The sequence below is a fragment of the Mesoplodon bidens genome, assembly GCF_964165515.1.
Source record: "Mesoplodon bidens genome assembly, chromosome: 3".
Taxonomy (NCBI): Eukaryota; Metazoa; Chordata; class Mammalia; order Artiodactyla; family Ziphiidae; genus Mesoplodon; species Mesoplodon bidens.
The window spans coordinates 93104615-93121403 of NC_138178.1; the positions used below are offsets into that span (position 1 = coordinate 93104615).

Consider the following 16789-nt stretch of genomic DNA (forward strand, 5'->3'; position numbering starts at 1 on the left):
CATATCTTCAAAGATGCAAAAAGTAGACCTCTAATGCACTTTCGTAGGAAACTACCAGAAGATGCTTCGAACAATGAACAAAAACCAAGTTGATAAACCACAAAAAAGAAAAACATGGGCCCCAAGAAGGGAGAGATCTACCACCAGAAAACAGCAAACAGAAAACAGTAAGTCCTAGGGTGACAGCTGTGCGGGGAGCCTAGAGAGAAACAGTCCAGATAGAGATCCGGGGGTAAGTCTCCAGGGGAAAAAGTGGAATAGATAAAGCATCTGACACCCCTGAGCATTGGAAAAATGTAAACACTGAATGTTGATTAACCAAAAATTATGATATAACAATGTTGGGAGGAAGAGGTAAGAGGATATTATTGAACTAAATCCTCATTAGAAGTTAACAGATAATCTCTAAATTTATAAATCAGATTTCTTTGACCATGGTGGCAGATCCATTGTTTTTGAAGCACTTTCCTGTAAACCAGACTATTCTCTCTAATAACAATGTTGCAAGGGGCTGTAGGGGGGCTTTGATGGTACTTATTCCTATATGGGTGTCTTCCCATATCCACAACTTCTCTGTTGTTCCTCTCATCAAAATTGGAATCAAATTCTTCCCTTGAAAATGGGCTAGACTCAGGAAATTTTAACAATGGAATGCAGCAGAAATGATGCTACATTACTTTGATTTTTAACAGTTTTATTGATATGTAACTCATATACCATACAATTTACCCAGGTAAGGCATACAATTCAATGTGTGTTTTTGGGGGGGAGTGGAGCATATTATATTACCAATTTAAAAAATTGTGTTAAAATATATGTAACATAAAATTTGCCATTTTAACTGTTTTTAAGTGTACAATTCAGTGGCATTAGTTACATTCACAGTGTAGTACCGGCATCACCACTAGCTGTTTACAAAATTTTTATATCACTCCGAACAGGAATTCTATAACCACAAAGCAATAACTTTCTGTTACTCATCCCACCCTTCAGCCCCTGCTAACTGCTAATCTTAACTTTTTGTCTCCATGAATTTACCTACTATAGGTACTTCATACAAGTGGAATCATGTTATATTTGTTCTTTTGTGTCTGGCTTATTTCATTTTGCATAATGCTTTCAAGGTTCATCCATGTTGTAGCATGTGTCAGAACTTCATTCTTTGTTATGGCTGAATAGTATTCCATTTTCTGTATATACCACATTCTGTTTATCCATTCATTTTTGATGAGCACTTGGCCTGTTTCTACCTTTGGCTATGGTGAATAATGCTGCAGCGATCACTGGCATACAAGTATCTGTTCAAGTCCTTGTTCAGTTCCTTTGAGTATGTATCTAGGAGTGGAATTGTTGGGTATATTAGTTAGGGTTCTGCAGAGAAACAGAATCAATAGGATGTGTGTATATGTGCCTATGTGTTTGTACATATACACAGAGAGAAAATGATTGATTTTAAGGAACTGGTTCATGTGATTGTGGGGACTGGCAACTCTGAATTCTGCAGGCAGGCCAGCAGCCTGGAGACCCAGGGAAGAGTTGAAATTGTAGCTTGAGTATGAAGACAGTCTGGAGACAGATTCCTGTTTCTTTAGAGCACACCTCAGTCCTTTTCTCTAAGGTGTTCAGCTGATTGTATGAAGCCCACTCATGTTACGGAGACTAATCTGCTTTACTCACAGTCTACTGATTTAACTGTTAATCTCATCTAAAAAAATAACTTCACAGTGACATCTAGACTAACGTTTAACCAAATATCTGGGCACCATGACTTAGGCAAGTTGACACACAAAATCAGTCATCATGCTGGGTCATATGGTAGTTCTATGTTTAGCGTTTTGAGGAACTGCCAAACTGTTTCCATACCAGCTGAACCATTTCACGTTCCCACCAGTAATGTATGAGTTTCCAACTTCTCTACATCCTCACCAACACTTATTATTTCCCCTCTTTTTTTGATTTAGTCATCCTAGTGGGTAGGAAGCAGTATCTCATTGTGGTTTTAATTTACATTTTCCTATACCTAGTGCTGTTGAGCATCTTTTCATGTGCTTGTTAATCCATTTGTACATCTTCTTTGAGAAATGTCTATTTAAGCCCTTTTCTCATCTTAGAATTAGATTGTTCCTTTTTATTGTCAAGTTATGAGTTCTTTATGTATTCTGGATACTAGACCCTTATCTTATGTATGATTTGCAAATACTTTCTCCCATTCTATAGGTTGCCTTTTCACTTTTATGATAATGTCCTTTGATGCACAAAAGTTTTTAGGTTTTTTTTTTTTGCGGTACGCGGGCCTCTCACTGTTGTGGCCTCTCCCGTTGTGGAGCACAGGCTCCGGATGTGCAGGCTCAGCGGCCATGGCTCAAGGGCCCAGCCACTCCGTGGCATGTGGGATCTTCCCGGACTGGGGCACGAACCTGCATCCCCTGCATCGGCAGGCGGACTCTCAACCACTGCGCCACCAGGGAAGCCTAGTTTTTAGTTTTAAAGAAGTCCAACTTGTCTAATTTTTTTTTCTGTTGCTCATGATTTTGGTGTCATAGCTAAGAATCTGTTGCCAATCCAAGGTCATGAAGATTTATCCCCGTTTTCTTCTAAGAGTTTTATGACTTTAGCTCTTATATATATGTCATTGATCAATTTTGAGTTAATTTTTTTGTATATGGTGTGAGATAGGGGTCCAACTTCATTCTTTTGCACGTGGATATCCAGTTGTCCCAGTGCCATGTGGTTAAGAGACAGTTCTGTCTCCATTGAATGGTCTTGAACATTTATTGAAAATCAATTGGCCAGAGATGTATGGGTTTATTTCTAGACTCTCAATTCTATTCCATTGGCTTATATGTCTATCCTTATGCCAGTACCACACTGTTTGGATTACTTTAACTTTGTAGTAAGTTTTGAAATTGGGAAGTATGAGTCCTCCAACATTTTTTTTTTCAGGACTTTTGGGCTATTCAGGGCCCTTTGAAATTCAGTATGATTTTAAAGATAAGGTTTTCCATTTCTTAAAAAATGGCCATTGGAATTTTGGCAGGGAGTGTAGTAAATCTGTAGATTGCGTCCAATAGTATTGCTTGCTTAACAATATTAAATCTTTCAATACATGAACATGGGATTTCTTCCCATTTATCTAGGCCTTCTTTAATTCAGGAATTTTTTGTAGTTTTCAGCATACAAGTCTTTCACCTCCTTGGTTAAATTTATTCCTGGGTATTTTATTCTTTTGGATGTTATTGTAAATGGAGTTGTTTTCTCAATTTCTTATTTAGATTGTTCATTGCTGGTGTATAGAAACACAGCTAATTTTGAGTGTTGACCATGTACCCTGCAACTTTGGTTAATTGTGTGTGTGTGTGTGTGTGTGTATTCTTTGGGATTTTCTATCATATAGTATCACATCATCTATGAATAGAGATAATTTTACATCTCCCTTTCCAATTTGGATGCCTTTTCTTTCTTTTTCTTGACTAATTTCTCTGGCTGGAACTTTAACTACAATGTTCAATAGCAGTGGTGAAAGCAGGAAGCCTCATCTTGTTTCTGATCTTAGGGGAAACCTTGCAGTCTTTCACCATTGAGTATGATGTTAGCTGTGAATTTTTCATAAATCCCTTTTATCATGTGGATGAAGTTTCCTTTCATTCCTAGTCTTCTGAATGTTTTTATCATGAAATAGTGTTGGATTTTGTCAAATGCTTTTTCTTCAATCAATTGAGATGATCTCATATCTTTTAAAGATAAAATGCTTTATAGTGGTAAAGCCACTATATATATATATATATATATATATATATATATATATATATATATATATATATTTTTTTTTTTTTTTTTTTTTTTTTTGCGGTACACGGGCCTCTCACTGTTGTGGCCTCTCCCGTTGCAGAGCACAGGGTCCGGACGCACAGGCTCAGCGGCCATAGCTCACGGGCCCAGCTGCTCCGCGGCATGTGGGATCTTCCCAGACCGGGGCACGAACCCATGTCCCCTGCATCGGCAGGCGGACTCTCAACCACTGCGCCACCAGGGAAGCCCCAAGCCACTATATTTTAATGGAGAAGAGAACATAGAAAAGTTCAGGTTGGGATACTGGTCATCTGAGATAAAGGCAGAGAAAGCCCAGGGGTTAAAAGGCTCTAAGGAAGGCAGATGGTGAGTATTAGGGATTAGAGAATGGAGAGTTCCAGCCCCAGTGGAATGTTTAACCAAGCTGAATGGGATGAGAGTCGGGGGAGAAATGCTTGCTTCTTTAAAAGCTTGGGTAAATTGTTTATAAATGCTATGTGGTGTACAACAAATATTAATTTACAGTGATTCTACATGGGATAGAGGAAATATAATGGAACAAGAAACTGGCACTTCCACATGCAAGTACCTGTAAGGTATGAGTACTGCTTGAAGACATCAGAAGGTGTAGGTCCTGTCAGCAAAAAAACATCAATGATTCCACTCTCTGACATCCAGTGCACATCAGTATGAGATCTGCCCTTTTGTTTAGCAGCAACTGGGCCCATCTGGGTCAATGCATACTGGAAAAGGAATGGAATGAAGGTCTGAAAAATTTCCCTCTAACCCACAACACCCATCCATATGTGTGTAATAGTCTGATCCTTTAGTACATACGAATAACCTTCACTGATTATACTGCGAAGACTCTGGAGGCAGAGGACTGCCATTAAAAGCCCAGAGCTACAATTACACTTCAGTGGTTTTGTTTCTTCTGTATGACATGCAGCCATGGTCCATTGCTCACCTTTACAGCAGGTTCTGTATTGATCTCCACTAGTGTTTCTGAGGCATTTAGCCAAAAAATGCCTAGAGTCCTGCCCAGTTTGTGGGCCAGGAGATAAGGCACTGAACCATAAATGCCCATTTTGTCATGTATTTTATATCCATAGACATCTAGGTTATAAAGACGGTAAGCATCTCCATCACTGAAACACACAAAGAAGGATTACCAATTACCACTGCATATATATTCTTAATGAATATTATAGCTCCATTCTCCCCTGCATTCTCCCCTTGGGTACAATACATCTTTCAAAGCTCAACTCCTAACACTTCCCTAAAGGTTTCCTGACCCAATGTGGGTGAATATGATCCTCCTCCTTTGATTCCTTTGGCATCCCCTCATGCTACTATTGGCGTGTATGATCTCATATCTTAGATAGTTTTTCTAAATATCTCTTGTGAGGTGAGGACCATTTACTGTGAATCCTGCATAATAGCAAGCACACAATAAATTGACAAATTTTGTATTTCTCTGTCGTGAAGGCAAAATGATAGTATCTTAACGTTTCCACAGTGCTGAGTAGGGAAAGATTAGGAACTGAATTGAGGTGGGGAACATGGAACTCAGGTTGGTGTGAGAGCAACACAGTTTCTGATTCACTTGTCACTATGTCTCCCTATTATCTAAACAGCATCTGAACCTGGCAAGTTTGACCAGACTCTGTTTCTCTTTGGTTCCGCTTCCTCTTAGACTGATAACCCTGGCATTTGTTTGTCAATAGTATTAGTTTGAAATAATCTCCCTGAGGGAATCAAAGGTGATATGAGATGCCACACTCTTCCATTCTCTGGCTCACTGTCCTTTTTTGGTAAAAGCCTTTTTCTAGGTCAGTGATCTTCACAGTGTATTTCCCAGGGTTCCACAGAAAGGCCTTGGGAGGTGAAAGCAAAACCCAGGGAGGTGATATTATGAAGCTCTCCCTGCTACTTCAACCACAGCAGCTCCATATTTTTACTTCCTCTATATTTTCAGGTTCAGCATTACAGTTTTTATAATTGTCTTCTTTTTGCCAAAAAATAAAAATTGAAAACCACTGCTCTGGGCGATCATTAAAGGGGAATTCTTAAAGACCTACAAGCAATATCAAGAGGGGAAAGGCCAGATACATATTAGCACTGGCTCAGACATCTCACATATTTTCCTTTCAAACTTTTCCAGTCCAGAAACCAAAGCCTCCTGTAAGAATTCTTGTTTTCACTTTACCTGGTATTTTTAAGTTGGTGTGATTCTGCATGTTGCGGGATCCCATAGACATGCTCAAACCCATGCAAGGAGAAATCCAAACCAATGGAGGCAGGACCTGCAGGGACCAGGATAGTGACTGAGTTTTGCTTCTCAGTGGGACAATCAATTAAGGAGATTCAGCAACTATAAGAGCAGCAAGATGACTAGACTAGGGATCAAGAGACCTGAGCTTGCCCTGATCAATCAGTAAATCATGTATGCTGACTCTCTGTACAATGTTATATTTAGGTGTTGTGGGGATACAAAAATGCACATGGCAAAGTTCTGGGCACTTATTAGTTATGTTTCCTTAGCTGTGTGCTAAAGTTCTCTGTGTCCTCATTTATAGTAAATCTCTTTTCTATCTGTAAAATAGGATTACAAAGTTTTAGATTTTTTCCCTAATCTAAAATTTCCAGAAATGTATTGCATACTTGTTTGCTTCAGGAAGCAGAGGAGAGCGAGTACTTTTAATACTTACTGGATGAAAGACTGGGTGTCTTCTGCCTGACTGTTCATTCTTACTGCATACAGAAACTGTAAGGTCAAGGGCACCAGGAGGACCTTTCCTGGCTCCTCAAAATACCCCCTTCCCTGTGATTGTAGATATATAAATTTCCTTTAGCCAAAGACAAAGTCCTTTATTTAACAATTATTTTAGAGATATGGGGAAAACAAAAGTAACTAGGAGAACACTGACTTAAATTCCCTCTCAGGTAAAAGTATTTGCCATCAAATGGTCCTTATATGAAGGAGTTGATGGAAAGGGGGTGCTTTAGGTAAGGTAAAAAGGATTATAATGTTACAGAAAGGGGAGCTTTAGGGCCCCTCTACTTATAATTTTTGGGCATATGTCAGTCCTGATCATTATATGAGGCTATAGAAATAGATGCTAGAACAGAGATTCTCAAGGAGTTAGGGAAGGTCTGTTATTCCCCAGGGTAGGGAGAAATAAGGAGAAAAGTGAGTATTTTTTCCAACTAAATAAGCCCCAAGTATTTGAACCGTGTCTCCTAAAGGGACAAACTCCTTCCCAGCCACCTACACCCTCCCCCCCCATCACTAAGCCTAGTGAGAAATGTCATAGATGGTCACATGATGCTCACATGAATGATGGGGAGGCCTGGAAAAGGCTGAGAACCACTGCATTGAAATGTTGGAGCCAATGAGCTCTAGAACTTGGTTTCTCATCACTTGACTCTCATAAAAATAGAATGTGGAATTTGCAGCTGTCTGATTCACTGGATAGTGCAAGCAGTATGCGGACCTCCATGAGACCAGAAGCTCCATGAGGCCTATAGTTCTACACTCCCCACAAGTCATACACTCACTATTTCTCTATTGCAATGAATTACTGAAGAACAGGGGACCCAAACATGAGATTTCTGTTCACGTTACAGAAGTCACGTGTTTAGGTGCCAAAGCTCAAGGGACTTTTAGATAGAGAATTTTGGCCATTTTGGAAAGGTCTGTTTTAACACTACACCAGTTTTAATTGTACCATTATCTTTGACATCCACAAAATTTCTGAATTTCTCCTCCCACAGGCCCAGTTCCTCTTGATTTTCCTGTTGGCACCAAAAAAAGGGAGCAAACTGAGGTTGTATATTGCAACAAATGTTGTTACCACAATAGCACATTTATTTGATTAAAATATTAGACTGAGGAAGTGATTTCATCTTTTAAAAGGCCAATTTGTGATATCAGTATATTAAACAAATTAGATCTATGTTCTATATAAATGCCATTAATCATCCTTATGATCTATAGCAGACATGAATATATTTTTAATTGTGGTAAAATATACATAACTTAAAATTTACCATTTTAACCATTTTTAAGTGGCATTAAGTACATTCACATGTTGTACAACCATCATCACCATCCATTTCCAGAATTTTTACATCCTTCCAAACTGAACATCTGCACCCATTAAACAATAATTCCCCATTCTTCCCTCCCCCCAGCTCTTGACAACTACTTTTCTATTTCCTGTCTTTATGAATTTGACAACTCTAGATATCTCATATAAGTAGAATCATACAGTATTTGTCCTTTTGAGACTGGCTTACTTCACTTAGTATAACGTCTTCAAGATTCATCCATTTTGTAGCATGTATCAGAATTTCCTTCCTTTTTAAGGCTGAATAATATTCCATTGCATGTATATACTCCACTTGGTGTGTGCATTCATCTGTCAATGACTCTTGGATTACCGGATTGCTTCTACCTTTTGGCTACTGTGAATATTATTCTGCTATGAACATAGGCTGCAAATATTTGTTTGAGTCCCACTTTCAGTTTTGGATATATATCCATAAATGGAATTACTGGATCATATTGTAATTCTTTTTTTCCCTTTAATTTTTAATTAATTATTTATTTATTTTTATTTTTGGCTGCGTTGGGTCTTTGTTGCTGGGCATGGGTTTTCTCTGGTTGCGGTGAGCAGGGGCTACTCTTCGTTGCGGTGCGCGGGCTTCTCATTGCAGTGGCTTCTCTTGTTGCAGAGCACGGGCTCTAGGCGCACACGGGCTTCAGCAGTTGCACCAGGTGAGCTCAGTAGTTGTGGCTTGCGGGCTCAGTAGTCATGGCACACGAGCTCTAGAGCGCAGGTTCAGTAGTTGTGGCGCACGGGCTTCGTTGCTCCGTGGCATGTGGGATCTTCCTGGACCAGGGCTTGAAGCCGTGTCCCCTGCATTGGCAGGTGGATTCTTAACCACTGCGCCACCAGGTGAGCCCCTCATATTGTAATTTAATTGTTTGGGAACTGCCACACTGTTTGATGTGAATATCTTTAAGAGAGCCAAAACGATGTGAAAGCACGTTGTAAACTGCAGCCTTTTACATATGAAGGCAAAGCATTTAGAATCAAAGAACTTGGGTCTCTTTTGAGAGACCCTCAGCGAAGATTTTGGCTGAGATGGGCACGTTCCCCCCTGCTTCACTTAGCCAAACTACTGGCTGTGTTCCTGTGCTGGATGGAGAAGTCAACTGGGATGGCCACTGCTCAGGTTCACTATCTTTTGACCTAGAGCCAGGAACTTTCAAGCTTTACAAAAGTCACCTTTTCTCCGGTAAAATGAAAAAGTTTTAAAAGAATTGTGTGTGTATGTGAAAAGCACATTTCTTTTTAAAAAGTGAGGGACTTCCCTGGTGGTCCAGTGGGTGAGACTCCACACTCTCAATGCAGAGGGCCTGGGTTCCAACCCTCATCAGGGAACTAGATCCCGCATGCATGCCACAACTAAAAGATCCCATATGCTGCAGCGAAGATCCTGAGTGCCACAACTAAGAACCAGGACAGCCAAAATAAATAAATAGATAGATAGATAAATAATAATAACAATAATAATAATAATAAAGTGAGCCCTTTCCCTATTTCTAGGTTGTTTCTTCATAATTAAAGCTTCTGTAAAGTGAGTCTGTTTTTTTTTAAAACGACACCTGAATTCTTAATGTGGGATTATTATCCTGAGGTCTAGATAGGCTTTAAAGTTTGCAAACTCCCTGAAACAGTAGGAAAGAAAATGTTTTTTTCTACAGAGATGGTTCACAGCTTTCATCAGATTCCTGCAAGGGGGTGTTTGACTCAAAACCACTATCTGATTAGAGGTCTCCCAAAAGCTAATCTAATATATTGTCACAAAGCTGTGTAAGGCACAAATGTGTTAGTTTTTATCTTCCCTATTTGAAAATGGAAAAATTATTCTCTCTCATATTCATCAGTATGGGCCAGTTCTCAAGAGGAAGAAGCATTTGTCTTATTGCACTGGAAATATTTTTCACCATTCTTTGGTGGCCATAGCTACTGTCAGGGTTCCTTTAAAGATGTGTGGAGCTTTGGATGAAGAGAAGATTTCTGGAATGTCCACTCTCCAAAATTTAGCCAAAATAATCTTTCCGAAACAGAAATCAGACCATGTATCTCTGCTGCTTAAGACCTTTCCATAGTTCTCCTTTGCTCTTAAAGTCCAAAAAAGTTAATGTGACTTAGAAGAATGTAAGCTCCATGATAATGAGGGAATCTGATTAGTTTGATGATACAGTACCAATTCCTTGAACAGTGCCTGGCCTACAGGAGCTCCCATTTATATGTAGTAAAGCATTTACCAACTACCCACCTGTATAAGGGAAGAACAGACACATTATATTCCACATAATGATGATGATAGTGAAAAACATTTTAAAAAGATAAATTACTTTATGTAGATTACCTGAGTGGTGTCATCTGATGTATCCTCCTCATTTTCCTTGGAAGCTCTGCTGTAATATAAAGTTGTTTCACTCATGGCAAGACTGACAATTTGTTCAATGATAAAGATTTCCATTTCCAAATATTGAGACCCCATAAATTATATCCTTTAACTTATTAAAAATAACATCATTATTATTATCATAATTATTACGAAATTAAACATTTATGATGAACATTAATCCAACAGCTTGATTTCTTATAAAATGTAGATAGATTTGAATTTTCTTGTTAACTCTTTTAAAAATACATTAATCAGTTTTTTTTATTTTAAATGTAATACATGTTCCTAGTATTTAAACAAAACATAAGCAAGGTAGAACACAGTTCCTCTCGCGCAATATTACCCTAGAATGGAGCAACATGATGCACTGTCTTGCAGGATGATGACAACTTATTCTAACACCTATAGTTGTATTTGAGTGCATATTTCTTCCATTCTTAACAATACTAGACTTCATGGATTTTTTTTTAACTCTTTGCCAATCTAAAGTTTTAGAAAAGATAATGCATTTCAATTTGAACTTGTACCATTAATGATGCAGACTACCTTTTTATACATTAAATGGTATTTCTAGTTCTGTGAATTGTCTATTCATACTCATTATACATTAATTTTTTCTTTAGTGTAAAATGCAGCATGCATATAGAAGAGTATATAATGTACGCACAGAGTTTAAAGAATAATACTAAAGTGAACAATTATGAACCTACCAGTGAGCATAAGCAACAGAAATGACTTGTTCTTTTGGAGTTCCTATGTGCCTCTCTTCAAATGCATCTGACCCCTTAATATTTGCATTCAATGCTACAAATTTCCCTCTAAGCACTGCTTTTGCTGCATCCCACAAATTTTGATAAGTTGTATTTTAATTTTCATTTAGTTTGAAATCTTTTCCTTTCTTTCTTTTCAGATTTCTTCTTTGTGTTATTAAGAAGCATGTTGTTTAATCTTCAAGTATTTTGAAATTTTCCAGCTTTCTGTTGTTGATTTCTAGTTTAATTGCATTGTGGTCTGAGAGCTGGCATTGTATGATATCCATTTGTTTAAATTTGTTAAGGTGTGTTTTATGACACAAAATGTGGTCTTGGTGAATGTTCCATGTGAGCTTGAGAAGAATGTGTATTCTGTTGTTGGGTGAGGGAGACTATAGATGTCAATTATAGCCAGCTGATTGATGGTGCTTTTGAATTAGAATATGTCCTTATTGATCTTTGCCCTGCTGAATCTGTCCATTCCTGATAGAAGGGTGTTAAGGTCTCTAATTATAATAGTGGATTCATCTACTTCTACTTGCAGTTCTATCATTCTTGCCTCAAGTATTTTGATGCTTTGTTATCAGGCACATACACGTTAAGGTTTGCTGACTGTTACATTTTCTCAGAGAATGACCCCTTTATCATTATATAATGGCCTTCTTTATCCCTGATAACTTTCCCTGTTTTGAAGTTAGCTCTTTCTGAAATTAATATAACTACTCCTATTTTCTTTTTTTTTTTTGAGAGTTGGGAGTTAAGTTTTTTTTTTTTTGCGGTACGCGGGCCTCTCACTGTTGTGGCCTCTCCCGTTGCGGAGCACAGGCTCCGGAGGCGCAGGCTCAGCGGCCGTGGCTCACGGGCCTAGCCGCTCCGCAGCATGTGGGATCTTCCCGGACTGGGGCACGAACCCATGTCCCCTGCATCGGCAGGCAGACTCTCAACCACTGCGCCACCAGGGAAGCCCGGGAGTTAAGTTTTATTGGGGGCAAAATGAGGACTGCAGCCCAGGAGACAGCGTTTCAGATAACTGAAAAGCTGCTCTGCTATTTTCTTTTTTAAAGATCATAATGCTATCATTTATTGGATGAAAAAAACAAAGAAGAAAAAGAATTGTTTTGGAATGTTTGGGGGAAAAACAGCTTGCTTATAAGTAAAATTCTTTCTCTTTGAAATGAGTTAGTAAAAAAGAAAACAATCTTCATTATATGAAATAACAATGCCAGGTAGGAAAAGCAGCACACAAGAATATATTTTTGGATATAAAAATTTATATTTATATTTATATATAGTTATGCCATCAGCAGCATTCAAAATTAGCTGAGTATCTATACAATTACACATATTGATTCATGTTTTAACGAAGTGTTTTAAAAGCTCATCATATTAGAACAGGCACAATATTCTGAAGGCATAAAAATTCCCTATGGGTTTTTGAACATCCTTACCCTCAACTTCACAATCAGAATGTACAAAAGCAGTGAAAGATCAGAGTTCAGAGGTGTTTTATTTTTCTTTTCCTTGATCAAAGTGCCTAAGTCAAGCAGATACATTGAAAAAGGCAAAATAAACCCTTTGCATAGCAGAAGATCGCAAGATTGTATGTAAACTATGATTCTCCTTTAGGACATTATACAAGTACAAGGTACATCTGTACTTAGAATAAGGCTCATTACCTCTTCTTGCAGCATGAATGTTCAACAGGCAGAGAGCAACACTCTGCCCAGGGACCAGTCTCAATTTGGTCTCAAAGAATGCCTCCCAAGGATCCACAAGGACAATAAGTCTAGGCAGCCATTTATATCAGGGAACTTTTGTCCCGTCCCCACTATGTCTACTTTTTGGTGCTGTCTATTAAATGTAGTGACATTACTTTGTTGTGAATATACACATTAGTGTTATTATGATGCTGTGAACTGACCTTTCACTCCAAATAGCCATGTTCCCCCCATCTAGTGAACTCACTCTTCCCTGGTTTCAGTTCACCCTGTCTATAGAAAATTTTTTTTACATTTCCAAGCCCAGTGTCAGTTTATCAGCTCCTGCTAAGAAGGATATAATTTTATTTGGTCAATTTACATTAACAATATGGTCGGCCTGTTAAACTTTAGCCATTCTAATAGGTGTGTGGTAGTACGTCACTGTTTTAATTTGCAATACCCTAATGACTAATGGCATTGAACATATTTTTCAAGTGCTTATTTGTCACTTGTATATCTTCTTTGGTGAAATATCTGTTCAAATCTTTTGTTTATTAGATTATTTTCTTGAATTTTGAGAATTCTTTCTATATTATATCAATACATACAACTTCTTTATTAGATATATACTTTGCAAATATTTTCTCTTGGTCTATGAATTATCTTTTCATTCTCTTCATATAGTCTTTTTTCTTTTTTTTTTTTTTTTTTTGGGTTCGTGGGCCTCTCACTGTTCTGGCCTCTCCCGTTGCGGAGCACAGGCTCCGGACACGCAGGCTCGGCGGCCATGGCTCACGGGCCTAGCCGCTCCGCGGCATGTGGGATTCTCCCGAACCGGGGCACGAACCTGTGTCCCCTGCATCGGCAGGCATACTCCCAACCACTGCGCCACCAGGGAAGCCCCATATAGTCTTCCTTTTTTTTAATATACTAAAGCTTTATTTGAATCATTATACAGAGGGATTAATATCCCTTTTTTATTGTTGAATAATATTTTATTATAATTATGGTTAATTATTCAGGTTTTTCTAGTTTTTTACTGTGACAATGCCACAATAAACGCCTTCATACATTTATCTTAGATACATGTGTGTTTGATTACAAAAGTCCCAAAAGTAGTACTGCTAGTTCAAAAGTATGACTATTTTAAATTTTAACACATTTCCAGATCATTTCCTCCAGTTTGAAGCAACTCATACTCAAATGAACAAAGTCTAAGGCCTGGATGAACCTTGAGGACATTCTTCTAAATGAAATAAGCCAGTCAAAGAAAGACAAATACTACATGATCCCACCTATATTAGGTATCTAAAATAGTCAAATTCATAGACTCAAAGAGGAATGGTGGCTGCCAGGGGCTAAGGGGAGGGGGAAATGGGGAGTTACTAATCAATGGGCATAAAGTTTCAGTTAAGCAAGATGAATAAGTTCTAGAGACCTACTGTACAGCACTGTGCCTACAGTTCACAATACTGTATGGAACACTTAAAATTTTGTGAAGAGGGTAGATCTCATGTTAAGTGCTCTTACTACAGTAAAATAAAATAAAATAATTAATAGTCAATGCAAATTAAAGGAAGGATAATAACCTATTTCTTCATATAGTCTTTGAATGGGCAGGCATTTTTACTTTTGGTTATGTCCATTTAACCCATTTTTTCTTTTGTGGATCATGCTTTTGGTGTAACATCTAAGACATCTTTGCCTGATCCAAGGTTTCAAGATTTTCTTCATTACTGTCTAGAAGTTTTATAGTTTTAGGTTTTACATTTAGGTCTATATTGTATTTTGAGTAATTTTCTTTTTTTTTTTTTGATTGATGTTTCATTCTTGTTTGTGGCAACTTCTGAGCTCCTCACATGCCAGACTGGAAATTACAAGTCCTTGTCTTTTCATTTTGTTCAAGTTTTTTTGTTTGTTTGTATTTTGTTTTTGCCGTTATAATAAAGTTTAAAGTTTAAAATTTCTAAGTAATCGAATCAATCAACCTTTTTCCTTATGGCTCTTCAGTTTTTCTTACACTAATAAGATTTTTTAAATTCTACATTTTTTCCTATTTTTATTTTTTTGTGTGCTTTATTTTTATTTATCTGGAATCCATTTTTGCTAATGTTCTGAGGTTAGGACCTAACTTACATTTTTTTCCAAGTGGATAATCTAATTTTCCTAACACAAAGATAAATACAAATAATGGAAATATAAACTAGTACACAACCTCTATGGGAGGCAATTTGGAAACATCTATCAAAAGTACAGATGTACAAACCATTTGATCAGAAATTATACTTCTATGACTCTGGTCTATGGATATACTTGCATGTATGCAAAATGACACATATACAAGGTTATTCATGAAGTAAGTATTGTAAAACAATATCAGAAACAACTTTAAAGTCTACTAGCAGGGATTAACTAAATGAATCCCAGTGTAACCATATAATAGAAACTATGTAGCTGTTTTAAAGAAATTAGAACTACCACATTGGTAAAGGGGAAAAAAGCAAGGTACAGAATAATGTGTAAAGATGATATCATTTGTGTCAGGAAATGAAAAAACAAAGAATACATTAATCTTATTGTATAGGCATAAATTATCTCTGGAAGGACACACAGAAAACTGGAAACACTGATTACTTTCAGGATGGAATGAGGTAGCTCAAGCACAAATGGTGAGGGAGACTTTTCACTATATACACCTTTCTTCCCCACATCTTTATTAGAGTATAAATGCTTTACAATGTTGTGTTAGTTTCTGCTGTACAACAAAGTGAATCAGCTATATGTATAGATATATCCCCATATCCCCTCACTCTTGAACCTCCCTCCCACCCTCCCTATCCCATCCCTCTAGGTCGTCAAAAGCACCGAGCTGATCTCCCTGTGTATATACACCTTTGTACAAAGTGCTTATTAAAAAAATAAATAAAAATTAAAAAGCCCAACTTAGATATCACCTCTAAAACAAAATAAAACAAAAATAATGGGAATTTAGTAAAAGGAAAAAATGTTTTAAATATTAATGCTTTAAATATAACTAAATAATGAATTAAATATAAATAACAAATACACAGGGATTTGTTATGCTATTAGTATTTTCAGTCAAAAAAAGTAATTGAATTATATTCAAAAGGCACTAACAGAGTAGGTGGCAGGATTATGGGTATTTTAATTTTTCTTCTTTTCAATATTTTCTGTTTTTCCTTCAATGAACACATTTCTGTGATAAAATAAGTCGTTTATATTTTATTTATTTATTTATTTATTTATTTATTTATTTATTTATTTATTGTTGGGGTGCTGCGCGGGCTTTCTCTAGTTGTGGCGAGCAGGGGCTACTCTTCGTTGCGGTGTGTGGGCTTCTCATTGCGGTGGCTTCTCTTGTTGCAGAGCATGGGCTCTAGGTGCGTGGGCTTCAGTAGTTGTAGTGTGCAGGCTCAGTAGTTGTGGCTTGCAGGCTCTAGAGTGCAGGCTCAGCAGCTGTGGCACATGGGCTTAGTTGCTCCACGGCATGTGGGATCTTCCTGAACCAGGGCTCGAATCCCCATCCCCTGCACTGGCAGGTGGATTCTTAACCACTACACCACCGGGGAAGTCCCAAAATAAGATTTTTTAATATTAAAATTTTAAAATAGAAATAAGTTGAAACTCAGAAAAAAATCACTATGTTGAATGCTTTCTGCAGCTCATATAAGATGTTCATTATTTGGGTAAAAATAGAAAGACTGGAGGATTTAAAGACAATATTGGTAAAAATGGAAGAAGAATCTCCTTCTACTACTATCTTCCAATTCATGCGACCCACACACAAACAGCTTTGATCAAATGGTTGGTTCCAGAAAATTCCTGGACAACTATTCAAGTCTAAGGTAACTCATGTTATTCTAAGGAGGTAAAATGAAATTCTGAAGACATGTTAGTTCACATTAGCATCTATCAAGTTAACAGGGTGTGGGCTTCCCTGGTGGCACAGTGGTTAAGAATCTGCCTGCCAATGTAGGGGACATGGGTTCAAGCCCTGGTCCGGGAAGATCCCACATGCCGTGGAGCAACTAGGCCTGT

General features: G+C 37.7%; 1 protein-coding gene across 3 annotated transcripts in view; it reads right to left on the reverse strand.

Moving 5' to 3' along the window:
• Positions 1–16789, reverse strand: part of GANC (glucosidase alpha, neutral C) — a 74752-nt gene that overhangs the window by 32259 nt on the left and 25704 nt on the right. For 2 of the 3 annotated variants that reach the window (XM_081227201.1, XM_081227200.1), the window contains 5 exons: positions 10237–10285; positions 7521–7587; positions 5999–6095; positions 4757–4937; positions 4379–4532 (listed from right to left, as the gene is read on the reverse strand). In XM_081227201.1, the coding sequence (XP_081083327.1) occupies positions 4379–4532; positions 4757–4937; positions 5999–6095; positions 7521–7587; positions 10237–10285 (548 nt within the window). The remainder of the gene's footprint in view (positions 1–4378; positions 4533–4756; positions 4938–5998; positions 6096–7520; positions 7588–10236; positions 10286–16789) is intronic. The other variant, XM_081227202.1, reaches the window with a different exon arrangement.